This window comes from Peromyscus maniculatus, chromosome 1, assembly GCF_049852395.1.
Source record: "Peromyscus maniculatus bairdii isolate BWxNUB_F1_BW_parent chromosome 1, HU_Pman_BW_mat_3.1, whole genome shotgun sequence".
Taxonomy (NCBI): Eukaryota; Metazoa; Chordata; class Mammalia; order Rodentia; family Cricetidae; genus Peromyscus; species Peromyscus maniculatus.
In genome coordinates, this window is record NC_134852.1 from 162,907,101 (window position 1) to 162,921,235 (window position 14,135).

The 14,135-nt window shown below is 54.3% G+C and overlaps 1 protein-coding gene across 6 annotated transcripts in view; it reads left to right on the forward strand.

Moving 5' to 3' along the window:
• The window catches only part of Vps37c (VPS37C subunit of ESCRT-I), a 31,373-nt gene extending 18,193 nt beyond the window's left edge, over positions 1-13,180 (forward strand). For 4 of the 6 annotated variants that reach the window (XM_076559846.1, XM_076559862.1, XM_006993840.4 and 1 more), the window contains 4 exons: positions 4,420-4,518; positions 8,813-8,984; positions 9,794-9,876; positions 11,161-13,180. In XM_076559846.1, coding sequence (XP_076415961.1) covers positions 4,420-4,518; positions 8,813-8,984; positions 9,794-9,876; positions 11,161-11,874 — 1,068 coding nt within the window. In that variant the 3' untranslated portion in view covers positions 11,875-13,180. The remainder of the gene's footprint in view (positions 1-4,419; positions 4,519-8,812; positions 8,985-9,793; positions 9,877-11,160) is intronic. The other 2 variants (XM_076559873.1, XM_076559878.1) reach the window with 1 other exon arrangement.
• Positions 13,181-14,135: the final 955 nt, after the last annotated feature.

The following is a 14,135-nucleotide window of genomic DNA, read 5'->3' on the forward strand; positions in this document are numbered from 1 at the left end:
CATTCCATGCTTGGCCTCGGACTTGTGGGCCTGGCCTTCACACATGGCTGTAGCTGTGACCTTTAGTGAAGGTAGAAAAAGCAGAGGATGCAAAGTTTTTAAAAAAGAAAAGGAAAAGGCAGGGATAGGATGGGGGTGGGAGAAAACAAAATCAAGCCTTAGCACAGGCCACTGGGACCCATCTCCCCCTACCGTGAGGAAGAACATCCCGGCTCCTGCGCTGTTACTTCCCCACCTCCTGGCAGTCTGATCACCTCCCGAGGTATCTTGTCACCTCCGTAAGACCTGTGACCCTGCTGTACCTGTGACTGTTGGTGTCACCTCCGTAAGACCTGTGACCCTGCTGTACCTGTGACTGTTCGGTGTCACCTCCGTAAGACCTGTGACCCTGCTGTACCTGTGACTGCTGCACAGCTGCCTCCCGGCCGCCAGCTCCCCTGGTAGGATGTGCAGCGGCCCCACAGGACCCTCCCGACACCAGCCCCCCTCTGGCCTCTGCTGCTCCAAGCTGTCATCCTTCCTGCCTCCCTGTCGCCACCTTGCCTCACTGGGCCACACCTCAGGCCTCTTCCTCACCCGTGGTCATGTGTTCACAATGACTTTTGAGCTTTTAAAAAGGTGTTTTGGGAACAAACCGAGTTCTTTGAGCGGAAGAAGAAAGGTGTTTTGTTTTTTCATGTGTCTGCTGGGCCAGGCTCATAAAATCCAACATGTTTATGTACTTCCCTCTGCTGTGATGTGGAGAGCATGGGTCTTGCAGGCCGTACTTGCATAATGATGCCTATTCCGTACAGGATGAAGACGTGAGGACAGGCTTGAGCGGGTGGGAGGATGGGCTGGTCTGCGTCTGCACCTTGTTGAACTTGTCCACCATCTGGCTGATCTGGCGTTTTCCTTTCTTCCTCCACCCTTCCTAGGCTCACTCTGATTGCCTGTGAGCAGGTCTGCTCTGTGCCAGGAACTGGGAAGACAAAGATGAATGCCCAGGGCCTCACCCATTCTCACATCGCCCCCACTTCCCCTCCCCCAGCAGTCCACTGCACTGTCCCCAGGGGGTCACCCAGCATCTCAGTGCTATAGTGGTCATGGGAGGGAATGTCATGGGAGGGAATGTCGGTGGCAGAGCCCTGGCACTGAGGCCTCAGGAAATTGGACTTGCCAGCTCTCTAGAAACAAAAGCCTAAGGACTTGTTCCCTAAAGAACAAGTCCCTGCTTCCCTCCGCTGTGACACTCCTGGTGGTTTTGCCCACTCTGAGAATCTGTCTGCCATGTTGGCCGGCTGGTGGCGGTTAGATGTTGCTAGCCGCAGAGGCCCAGGCCCCTGGCCAGTTTTAGATAGCTGCTCCGTGGGTCTCCAGTAGTTTCTCCTCACCTTTTCCAAATGGTGGCCCTGCACAAGTGCTTGCTTGCTCTCAGGCTCTCTGGGTGGCTCTGAAAAGTAGGTAAGATCTGACTTGGGAGAGACCAGCCCCTGTACCATCCAGTGGGTGATGCTGTGAGAATTCTCCCAGTCTGTGCCTGCTGGACCAGGGGGTGCTGATGCGAGGAGCCACCTCTGGCCGAGAGGCAGGAACAGCAGGCGCCGGGGTAAGAGGCAGTGTGCTGCTTTTGTGGGCTTGTGATCCCTCATCTTGGTCTTCAGCACGCTCCTGGGGCAGAGCAAGTGTGCCGAAGGAAAACATCGGAGGACTCTCAGGCACTCTCAGCTCCGCCCAGGGCTCTGCTGAGTGGGCTTCTGTGGGGAGAGGTCCTGGTGTTGCTGGGGTTGCTACAGGGGCACTGCTGACCAGCTGTTTGTGTGTGGTTAGCAGCTGCCATCCTGCACTTGGCCCTGAATGCCAGAGCAGCAGACTGGCCTTGGGGGGCAGAGCTGTGCTAAGTGCGGCCGCTGCGGCCCAGCAAGAACTTGGCTGAGCCACCCTGGAGGCCGCTGTGATCCTGCATAATTTCTGTGGCAGTCAAGTCTTTGACCAGCATTTGTTCTTGTGCTGAGCATTGATCTTGTGTGTTGTGTCACTGGGCCCGAGGGAGGTGCTCTCATTCGGTCCATTTTACGAATGAGGAACCCTGAGGCTCTAGGAGCTTCCACTTGGGTGAGGACATTGCTGGTACGTAGAAGAACTGGTCTTGAGCTGGGTCTGCATTACTAAATCTGTACTCCGTGTGTCTAGGTGTCTTAAATCTTCTTTATTTTTGAGCCTGGACTTGAACTCACTATGTATCCCATGCTGGCCTTGAACTCCTGATCCTCTAGCTTCTACCTCTCTGGAGTACTGGGAGTTCAGATGTGTGCATCCCCATGCTTGGTTTTATACTGTGTTGGTTAGGGATGGACCCGGGCTCTGTACCTGCTCGACAAGTACTCTGCAAACTGAGCTACATCCTCAGCCATTTTGTATTTTTTTTGTCTTCCTGAGACAGAGCTCATAGAGTCCAGGCTGCCCTTGAACTCCTGATGCCCATCTTCCAGGTGCTGGGATTATGGGCATGTACCACCATGCCTAGTGAGTCTCAGGGTCTTTAAAGTGCTGTCTCTTTTTACCACAGGCACACTTGGGTTTTGGTGGAACCATGTTATTTTTCCTCAAAGCTATGGTCCATCCCAGGGCCACTGCTTCTCTGTTCTGGCTTCTAGACTCGGGGCTTTGGGTAGCAGTGTGAGGTATACACACAATCGTGGGTGGGATTTTTGTTCCCTTCCTTTTGGGTCTTTTTATTATGAAGAATTTCTCTGTAAGAATTTCCTTCCATCCTTTCATATGTATTTGTGTGTGCATGTGGTATGCACGTTCATATATGTGTGGATGCACATGTTCATACATGCATATGTAGGTGTAGGTCCAAAGTTGATGTTGGAAGTCTCCCTTTCTCTCTACCTCATTCACTGTGGCAGGGGTTCTCTGTTAAAGCCAGAGGTCACCATTATGGCTAGTCTGGCTAGCCAGCTGGCTCCTAGATCCCTGACTCTTATCTTCAGAGGACAGGCCAGCTGTATTGCCGAGCCTGAATTTGCATGGGTTCTGGGGATCCAAGTGCCTGGGTGAGATAGTGTAGGTCACACTGTAGATGGTCGGAATCTGTTGCCTCCTGCGTGACGTAGTAAGTGTGGAGTTACCCTTTCTTAGACCAGCTGCATCCATGGCCGCAGCACGGGCTGTGGGCTTCTGGGCTCTGCCCCAGCTCACTGGTGCGAGGCTTGGGTGGGTGGACACTTACCTCCTGGTGAGTTTCCATGCTCATGTAGAGGCTGGGCAGCATGGAGCCCTCAGGAGACGATGGCTGCTGGAGCTGCCCCACTTCCGTGCTCACAGGCGCAGGGTGACCATGCTGTTTGTTCCCTAAACCAGCACGCTGGGAACGTGGGAGGAGACAGGTCAGGCCTACACCAGGACGAGGACCCGGACAAAGGGAGCTTGTCACCACTGCTCACTACTTTCTCTCCTCACCTGGACATGCCATTCCCTTCCCATTACAGACGGGAAGTTGAGGCCCAGAGAAGGATGCTTCTGTCTGCTACCTTGGCTCTTAATTCACAAAAGCCTGCTTGCCTGAGTTGTCAGCACGGCCCTCGGGCAAGCTCTAAAAAAGGAGGGAGAGGGAGGGCCCTGATTTCCTCAAAGGTAGATTTTCTGGAAATAGCAACATTTATAACGAGACTAGTCAACATGAATGCTCTAAAACCCATATATATATAGGAAGGATAAGAAAATGTAAGCATAAGCGTGGAGAGTTGTGTCAGCAGAAAGAGGATTCCTGGAGTGTTTGCTTCCTCCTGGCTGCCCCTGGACTTTCCCCCCAGGCCAGGCTGTGACTTGTCACACAGATGACAGAAGGCCTTTGGGACAGTGTCAAGGGGAGGACTACCACCTCAGGCTCTGTCAGAGCAACCTCCTGTCTGGGTCAGCGGCTTCCTTCCCCTTGTGACTGCCCATGAAGGTGATTTGATGATTTTCCCCCCTGTTGCAGTGAGGGCATAGATGTGACAGTTTGCATCTTTGACACGTGGAGAGGGCTGCAGTTCCAGAATTCTTAGGGAGACCTCAGGTTGCTAGAACCCTAAATATAGCAAGCAGGGACACAGCTGGGCCTGTGGTGTTGAGGGCTGTAAAGCCCTGTAGTGTGTGTGTGTGTGGATGGGTGGGAAGAAGGGGTGTTTAAATCAGTTCAGACAAAAGTAGTCATGTACCAAGGCCTGGGGCCAAATTTAGTCTGTGTCCCTGTAGCCTGGCCCTCTCCTGCCTTTTCCTGTTAGCTCCATGCCATCCAGTGCTCTGGCTGCCAAGTGGCTTGCACAGATCTCTTGTCTGTCTCAGGGCTCCAGGCATGTGTTCACAGGTACCCGCGCCTCTCCTGGGCCCCTCCTGTGGAAAGACTCCTGGTGACTTTGTCTCAAACTGGGTGTTGCTTTATGTTCACAGGGGAAGATGGAGGGGCTGAAAGACAAGACTCTGCAGGAGCTGGAGGAGATGCAGAATGACCCGGAAGCCATCGCCCAGATGGCCTTGGAGTCTCCTGAGGTACAGGGGGCCGGCAGTTGTTGCTGTTGCTGTTGCTCTTCTTCCTTTTTCTTCCTCCTCCTCTCTCCTTCCTCTTCCTTCTCCTCTTCCTCTTTTTTGTTTAAAGTAATTGGTCACTTAATGTCCTCAGCAAACTTATTTATTTTACTTTGTGTCTGTTCGTGTGCGCCTGATGTATGTATGTATGTGCACCATGTGTGTGAAGGAACCCATAGAGGTCATCTGAAGATGTCGGATCCCCTGGGATGAGAGTTACTGTGAGCCACCATGTGAGTGCTGGGAACTGAACCCCGATCCTCTGCAAGAGCAGTCAGTCTTTGAACTGCTGAGCCTTTCTCCAGCTCCACTTAAGGTCTTCTTAAGATTGCATTACATTTAGTGTGTGTGTGTGTGTGTGTGTGTGTGTGTGTGTGTGTGTGTGTGTGTGTGCGCGTGCGCATGCATGCATGCATGCATGCATGCATGCCTGGTACAACTTGCAAGAAATGATTCTCTTTCTATCATATGGGTCCCAGAGATTGAATTCAGGTTGCCAGCTTGGTGGCAAGAGCCCTTACCACTGAAATCCCGCCTACCCTAACAAGTACTTCTCAAGGATGTTTGCCTAACAGGATTCACCTTGCTGTTCAGTGAATTCCACCTTGGCTCACCTCATTATAGGAGCCCTGAGGTTTCAGGCCAGGTCCTGGATCCTCGGGGAGTCTAGGGAGTGATAGGGTGTCCAGGGCCCACCTTGGACTAGGATAGCCAGGGACTCAGATGGCCCAGGAATCTTCACCCTTCCAGCCTGAGTCTAGAGGCAGCTCCCTGATGTATTAAGGAGGGGGTACCCATTTTTCCCCATTGGCCTGTGGGACCCTGTGTCCTCATACGACTCTTGGACTTGAAGAGATTATCCTTGGCTGGGATAGTGCTCACTCATGTTTGTGCTGTTTCCCACTGGAGCCAGCACCCCATCTCTAAGCTCCTAGTCACAGGGTCCTTACAGCAAAAACCATCACCCTCGTGTCTGCAGAGCTTGACTTGGCCCTCCCTGTCACCATCTTCTGTGACCTTCCTGTGAGATGGAGGTCAGGTGACTGTGGCCACCCAGTCAGAAATGCCCCCAGGTGCCCCCAGAGTGGCTGCAGCTGGTCATTGGCCTGGAAGCGCTGTCCCCTGCCTCTGTTTGAGGGAGGAAGAGCAGCTCAGATAATGCTGGACTCCTCTGATTGGCACTCACCTGTGCCTTTCTCTTTCCTGGTGAGCAGATGTGGCATGTGTCTATGAATTCACTGTGGTGAAGAACAGGAAGTTGCCCAGCCAGCACCCCATCAGCCTCCCTGGAGCCCCCCCTCTCCACAGGGGCACATGTCCCCACCTCTGCTGTGCTTTCTGCTGCCACTTGCTTGCCCACCCTGGTCAGGCCTCTGCTGGGTTAGAGACGACCCAGGGTTGGTTAGAAAGACGTTCTCATAGGCAGGAAGTAGGTCAGGTCTTTGTGTGGCTCATCTAGCAGCCCTGTGTCAGCAGCAGGGGAGCGGAGGTCTTGGTGAGGCAGCAAGGCCTACTCTTATGGTGGGTTAGGCAGAGTTCTGACAGAGCCTTGTCTTACCTGGCACATTCATCTGCCACATACAGGCTGAGTGTCCCTTACCCCAAGTGCTTGAGACAAGAGTATTTCAGATTTCAGATTCCTTGGATTTTGAAATGTTTGTGTAGATATACTAGTTAGGTCCCTAATCCAAAAATGCGAAATCTGAGACACTCTGAAATCCAGAACACATGAGTGTCACATAGGCACTCTGAAATCCAGAACACAAGAGTGTCATTGAAAAAGGTCTGCATCTTAGATTTTGGGTTGCTGGATTAGGATGCTCGGCCATCAAATTCCAAGGGTCTCTTTATTTTGTCCTATTTCTGTGCATTCACCTACATGTGCATACATGTACATACATGTGCATGCATGCCATATCACAAGTGGGGACGTCAAAGGACAACTTTCAGGAATTGGTTCTCTCCCACCATTGGGAGCCAAGGGCCCAAATCCAGGTCAGTCAGGCTTAGCCACAAGTACCTTTACCCACAGAACCCCCAAGTGTTTCTTCAGTGATGAGCAGCAGAATTAAGGGAATTCCAGGCTCGTCCTGCAGAGAGTGGAGCCGGACAGAGCAAGTCTGTATTCAGTTCTCTTCACTGCTTCCAAGCTGAACAAGTCTTCACCCATGGGAAAGCATAGGTGCCTGGAAAGGTAGGGATGCCGCCTCATGGCCAAAGGGCAGACTGGACTTTGTGGTGTAACCATGTCTGAAGAGAATTGAGTTGAATTCTCTGAGGGGGAAAATACTCACTGTGGGACAGACAGAAGCAAAGTAGGGCAAGCTGCTTAGATTTTCAGAAAGCCTTTGGCTGGCGGTAAGGCAGTAATTGTGTCACGGTGGGAGCGTGAGAAGAGCAGACACAAGAACGGTGGAGGGGCGTTCCTCTGTAGGAGAGGGTGAGTCCAGGCAGAGGAGAGCGGTGGAGGGGTGTTCCTCTGTGTAGGAGAGGGTGAGTCCAGGCAGAGGAGAGCGGTGGAGGGGTGTTCCTCTGTGTAGGAGAGGGTGAGTCCAGGCAGAGGAGAACGGTGGAGGGTGTTCCTCTGTGTAGGAGAGGGTGAGTCCAGGGCTGCAGCCCCGCGAGCTCTGGAGAGCTGTAGAACTTGGCTGGCCTTGTAGGAGTGCTTTGTAAGAAATGGGCTAATCGGGAGGAGTGGAGATGTGTAGTCAGGCTCTAGAGAGGGTGGCATGGCCTGGATGTAATGCTTCAGACCCAGGGGAAAGCCATGGACATAGACGGATGCCCAAGGTCATGTGGCCCAGGAGGGGCAGGCCCCACTCTGAGTTGACCACACAAGTAAACACAAGTGTCCCAGGCCTTTTTTTTTTTTTTTTTTTAACATTATATTTTCTGTTATGTGCATGTTTGGAGCAGTGCTTTTGGAGACCTTCAGAAGAGTCTGTTGGATCCCCTGGAGCTGAAATGGCAGGTGTATGAGCCACTTGACACGGGCACTGGGAACCTAACTCAGGTCCTCTGGATGAGCAGTATGTGTGCTTACCTGCTGAGCCATCCTCCAGCCCCCTGGGCTAACATTCAAACTCACCCGTTTCTCTGCTCCAGTGCCAGTGAGCTTGTCCAGTGGTTAGACAGGGCGTTTCTGGGTGGACAGCAGACAGTCAGGTGGAAGAGCTCTAGACCTGGGCCCTGGCAGCCTTGCCTGTGGAGGGATAACTGCGGTGGTCCCTCGTTTTAATAGTTAGCAGCCTGCTGTGGGCTGCAGGGCTTGAGACCCTGAGCAGGGATCCGAGCAGGGTCCCCCTTCTGGAAACCCCTTGTCCAGGATGCTGCCTGGCGTCCCGTGGCTGCTGTAGGGTAAGCCCATCTGGCCTGGTGTGCTGCGTGCTGGCCAAGGTGGAGTTCTGTGTTGCAGGACCCTTTGTTCCCCTATGGAAGCTGGTCTTGCTAACGTGTTCCCTGATTTCTGTGGCCAGTGCTGAGCCCCCTCTGCTGGTGCCACATGGTATTGCGATGGGATGGTGGCCCATCTCCAGCTCTCTGAGTAGCAGATAGCTTCCTATGTTAGGCCTGCTGGGCAAGGTTCCAAGGCTTCTGCCTGCCTGGCAGTTAAATAGGGGCCTGAATGAGGCTCAGTGATGCTGGCTAGGGAAGCATTTTTAGCAGAAGGCATTCCGGGAGTATCTATAGTTCTGTAGACCATGTATGACCTGGGAGGCAGGGATGTCTGTCCTGCTGCAGAGTCTTGGGCTGCCCCAGGGCCCCCTCTCTCAGTACCTTTGGAACCTCATGGCACTTCTAGCTTGTGGTCTGGCCTGGGCTACCTGAGGTCTCCCTAGCAGCCTCTTTGTGTGCATGTATGCACAGCATGTGTGTTCATGTCTTGTCACTTTGAAGCTTGGGGACCAGTGACTGGGACCTGGGTCCCATTCCTCCTTGAGGAGTGGATCTTCTCCCTTACCTGTGCCCTGCCCAGCACAGAACCACCTGCAGGTGCTTGTCCGTTGGCGGCCTTGGGTAGGTGGTTAGCCTTGGTGCCTATTTCCCATGCGTCAGCCTTACAGGCTCCCTTGATCAGGAGGAGATGAGGCTCCTGGGTCACAATGTATGGAGTTTAAACCCAGGCTCCTGTGACTGTGGGTTGAGCACCAAGCTGGATATCCCCAGGTGAACACTGAATCCAGAAGCCACCCCCCCCCCCCATCCCAGGGTGACCAGTGACAGTTGTGCTTATTGTCACTTGTCTTGCTTTCCTTAGGTTCAGGACCTGCAGTTAGAACGAGAGATGGCACTAGCCACCAACCGCAGCTTGGCAGAGCAGAACTTGGAGTTCCAGGGTCCCCTGGAAATCAGCCGCTCTAACCTTTCAGACAAATACCAGGAGCTGCGGAAGCTTGTGGAACGGTGCCAGGAACAGAAAGCCAAGCTGGGTAGGAACAGCTGAGTGTGGACATGCGCTCTGGGTGTCTCCTCCGCTGACTGACACAGGGTTCCTGTTAGACGAAGGACAGCAGCCACTGTAGCCCACTGTCCTCCCTGCCCTGGGCAGAGGCTTTGCATGTTCTTGCCCAACAGTGTGGAAAGAAAGGTGTAGGTACTGTGGTTAGTCTAAGTTTTTGAGTATTTATATTTTATTGTATACGTTGGTGAATTATGTGTGTGTGTTAAAAGTGACCCACATTTGCTCTTTTCATAGATGAGGAAAACAAGGCCTGGAGAGATTCAAGGGCTTGCCTGAGGTCATGCCTCTAGAGTTGGGTGGAGTTGGGATTTGCAAGCCTAGCTTTTAACAGCCAGCATCCCTCCAGCCCTGGAACTGGGATGGGAGTGCAGGCAGCCAGCGTCTTTGACTGCCTCTGCCAACTTGGCCATCTTAGCCCCGAGCCTTGCAGAGCTCGAGGCCTTGTGGATAGGAGGGCTCCCTGGATGGTTGTGCCTATGGGGAGCTACTTGGCTAAGACCTGGGCTTTCTCCTTGAGCTTCTCTTTACTCAGGACAGCGAATGCCTGCAGGAATCAAAAGGACCCCACAGAACCACCTGCAGGAACTCTCTAGTGGTCCCTGGTGTGGCTGAGCCCAGTGCTCACAGAACCAGCTCTAGGAACTCTACAGTGGGCCCTGGTGTGGCTTGGCCCCAAGCACACAGAGGGCATGCCACGTGCCTTTGCTGAAATCAGAGTTCTCAGCTTTAACTAAAGCAGTGCTTTTGAAGTGTTGACCTCTCTGCTCTTCCTTCCAGAGAAGTTTTCCTCAGCACTGCAGCCTGGGACCTTGTTGGACCTTCTGCAGATCGAAGGCATGAAGATCGAGGAAGAGTCTGAGGTGAGATGGGGAGTGGCAGGCACCCTGCTCTCTTGAACAGGGCGGTAGCCCTGGAGCCAGGTCTCATGATGGGCCCAGGAACCACAAAGCACAAAGGTTTAGAACGTAGGTAGAATAGACAGCCTCTGGGGTACCAGTGGAGCACGTTCGTTCGTTCGTTCGTTCGTTCGTTCGTTCGTTCGTTCGTTCGTTCGTTCGTTCGTTCGTTAACACAGTACAAGGAGGCATTCTAAGACCCCTGGTGAGCGCTCACTTGGGTGAGCACTCACTTGGGAGTAGACAGGACTGCTTCTCCTGTGCCTGCGTGTCTGTGATAATGTATAGTTTGTCAGCAGGCCCAGTGAGGTATTGAGAACAGTAGCCACAGGCTGGGGGGGGGGGCAGCCCAGTCGACAAAGTGCTGCCGCACAAGCACGGCACCCTGAGTTTGCTCCTCCACACCCGGATAAAAAGCCAGGCTCGGTGGTACACGCTTGTCTCCCCAGGGCTGTGGGGAGAGACGGGCAGATGCCTGGGCCTCACTGGCAGGCAGGGTAGCTGAATTGGTGAGCTATAGTAGAGACCTGGCTCAAGAAATAAGGTAGACAGATCCCGAGGAACGAGACCTGCGTTGGCCTCTCGCCTCCACGTGCACCATGTGCGTGTTCACCCATACACAGGTGTACTCACACGTGCAAACACACACACGGGAACGGTCTAATAATAGAACGGTTATGGCAGTATTTTATAATAAAAGTTACTTAAAACTTACAGATTATTTCTAGGATTCCCCATGCAATGTTTTTGGACCACCAGAGGACCTCTGGTAACTAACTGGAGTTGTGGTTAAGGGGGCGGCATTACTATACCAGGACCCCCATTGAGTCAGGAATGGGTGCCTGCCAGCAGGCCCCAGGGAGCTCGCAGACATGGTTGGCTGGTGGTACAGAGGGCACCCCAGCATTTGAGGCTAGGCCCCTGCTCCTTGCCTCTCTCTGCTGTGTCCTCCCTCTGGATGTCCCTTCTGTCTCAGTGGGCAGAGACTTGTTTGTGTTTTTCATGGAGGCAGCTTTCAGGCGTGCAGCCCAGGCGCCAGCAGGCAAGTCACTTGCATGGGCTCAGCTGCTGAGCAGACTTGCAGTGACCACCAGGGGCCTGGCACAGTGTTGGGCAAGGGGACAGTGTGACTGTGGAAGACATGGTCCTGCCATTGGGGAGCTGGCATTCTGGCGAGGGAGCCACTCTGAATGGGGGCAGGGAAGGCTGTGGAAGGCCTCTGTTGTCAACAGGTCTTGTGTCCTCTAGGCCATGGCTGAGAAGTTCCTGGAGGGTGAGGTGCCCCTGGAGACATTCTTAGAGTCCTTTTCCTCCATGAGGACACTGCTGCACCTGCGCAGAGTTCGAGTAGAGAAACTCCAGGATGTGGTGAGGCGGCCCCGCGCTTTGCCGGAGTTGGCTGGAGATGCCCCTCCACCTCGTCCACCGCCTCCACGCCCAGCACCCCAGGCGACACCCCTTGCGACCGAAGAACAGCCTCCACAGCCCTCTGTTGTGACTCCCTACCCTTTGCCCTACAGCCCATCCCCAGGCTTGCCTGTGGGCCCTACAGCTCAGGGGGCCCTGCAGCCTGCCCCCTTCCCTGTGGTGTCCCAGCCCTCCTCCTACGGTGGGCCTCTCGGTCCTTCTTACCCATCACCTCAGCCAGGACCCAGGGCTGCTGCGGGCTACTCTTGGTCCCCACAGAGGAGTGTGCCACCCCAGCCTGGTTATCCTGTGGCCCCAACTAGCACCTCTGGTCCAGGATACCCCTTAGTAGGAAGCCGAGTTCCTGCTCCTGGGTATCCCCAACAGTCCCCCTACCTCCCATCACGAAGCAAACCTCCCTACCCAACACAACCTCAGCTCCCAGGCTTCCCAGGACAGCCACTGCCTCCAGTGCCCCCTCAACCTCCATATCCTTCTGGGCCAACCCCTCCCTATGGCTTTCACCCCCCAGGACCTGCCTGGCCTAGGTACTAGCCCTGGTCCCTGTCCTCCTCCTCCCTTCCATCCGCACCATAGCCTCTGGCCTCCATCTGCTGAGATTTGAGGTTGACTCTGAAAGTGGGGCTGATGTCCCTGCAGACGTGACACACAGGCCCCCTGAAAGGCCCTGGACAGTGCAGCATGGGTCCTTCTGGGAGCTCCTTCTGCCAGGGACCAGCTCAGCCCATCCTGAGGTAGCATGGTGGGCGCCCAGGACCTTCCAGTATCTGCATGAGCGAGTGTGTTCATGTCTACACAGCGCCCTGCGTTGCCCCCTGACATCTGACCCAGTGCGGTGATCTCGATGACAGGCAGCCTCTCCCTCGGAACTGGGCATGTTTCATGTGGAACCAAATGCTCTGTCTGTCCGTTTAAGGACGATCCATCTCATTTACCACAGCTGGGTCGGAGGAAGTAACAGGAAAAACAGGGACGTTGAGTCCTAAAAGCCATAATTTAGCTGCTCTGCCAATGTCAGGCAAGTGTGTCCCGTGTGCTGGTTGGAACCACAGCAGCACCAGTATGGTGAGAGAGCTGGGGAATGCCAAGGGGAACCCAGGCCTCGTGTGTATGGTTGGATGTCCTAGGGGTCACCCTGGAGCCCCTGGCTGGAGTGGAGGACCCGGGTTACCTCCTAGCCACCCTTCACTCCTGGGGCCCTCTACTTGTGGCTGGCTTTTCTGGGGTTCACCCACCCCTCCACTCCTTTAGTGCCTTGAGTCTCATTTGCTAGCAGCCCCCCCCATCCTGTGTAATTCCTTCCTGCCCCCCATGTCCCTGCAAGACAGATACCAGACCCACCCTCACAGAACCTCCCAGTGGTGCTCCCAGACACCATCACTACATTGGGGGTGGTTTCTCTACTCTCTGGTCTTCAGAATGTACAGGGCAGGGATTGTGAGTGCAGCCCCGGCCCGTGGCGGGGCCAAAGCCTGTTTAGTAATGAAAGTGACTACACTATCCCGAAGGGGTTGCAGCAGGCGATGTATCGGTGTGACTGGTCCAGCTGTGAACCAGGTCTCAGGGTGGAAGTTGTATGTGCCTTGAAACATCCCCTGCCTGGGTACCCAGCCTCTGGTGGGCCAAGGTGCTGGGGGTCAAGGAGGAACCCCATCTTCTGGTGCCACCCTGCCCACAGACCACTGCCCATGGGTGCATTACCAACTCTGCTTGCTTCTCCTAAGTTATTTATAAAAAGGAATCACTAATGGAGCCTGTGGTCTGCTGCTGCTGAACTGGATGAGTGACTGCCTGTTCGTTTGTGTAATTGCCATAATAAACGTTGATGAGTTCCCTGGTGTGTGGCGGCTCCGATGAGTTTGAGAGCGGATACGGCTGCTTGGGGGCAAGAACTGCAGCCTTAGTCTACAGAGCGCCTTCCATCTGTGGCCACCTCTTGATTGCCCCGCCTACCCCACTTCTCCCTAGGGCTTGGCTCTTTCTAGTATTTTCTTCCCTGTTGTTTTTTCCTTACCTGTTTCCTGAAGCCTGGAATGCTTGCTTTGTCATAGGCCACGTGCATGGCCACTCAGTTCCACCAGGGGGCACCTGCGCCTCAGTCCAGGATGGGAGGTAAGTGTTCCTGTCACGCAGTCAGTCTGGCTGTGGTCTGTTTTCTAAATGGGCTTGCAGAGTCTGCTGGGAGGGACAGGGGATGCCGAACTGTCTCTGGGACCAAGTGGCCTTCTGTGTGCTGGGCTGCATTCCCCACAGCTTCCTGTGGAAGCTGTTGCAGGGTGGTTGTTCTGAAGCCTCGGTGGGAGACCAGGTTCCCGACCGGTCCTCAGGTCAGCTGTCTGCCTTTTCTGCCTGGCAAGGGGCAGAGGAAGATTGCCTGTGGCAGATGCCTAGAGGTGCTAAGAGTCACCACGATTGTGACATGTGTCTCCTAGGGTCCTCTCCACAGCCACCCTAGCCCTTCTAGCCCCAGTTTTAAAAGGAGGGAGACCTTGGAAGTGGTGCAGTGACCAGGCTGCACATGGAGATGGGACTTGGGTTTAGATCTACACAGTCCCAGGGCTGCACATGCCTTTGTGGTGCTAGAAGTCCCCAGGACACACGGGTCCTCAGCTTCAGTTTGATTTATTGCCTGTCACTGCCAGCCGTACTTGATTGCCTGGTAGAGCCCGGGGCTGGGCGCACATGATGTCGGAACCAGATAACGGTGACAGCTCTTTGGGAATGAGTTGTAGATCTCACCACAGCAGTTAAGTCGCCCGCCTCGAGAGTGGTGGCAGCTGGGGTGGGGTGGGGGC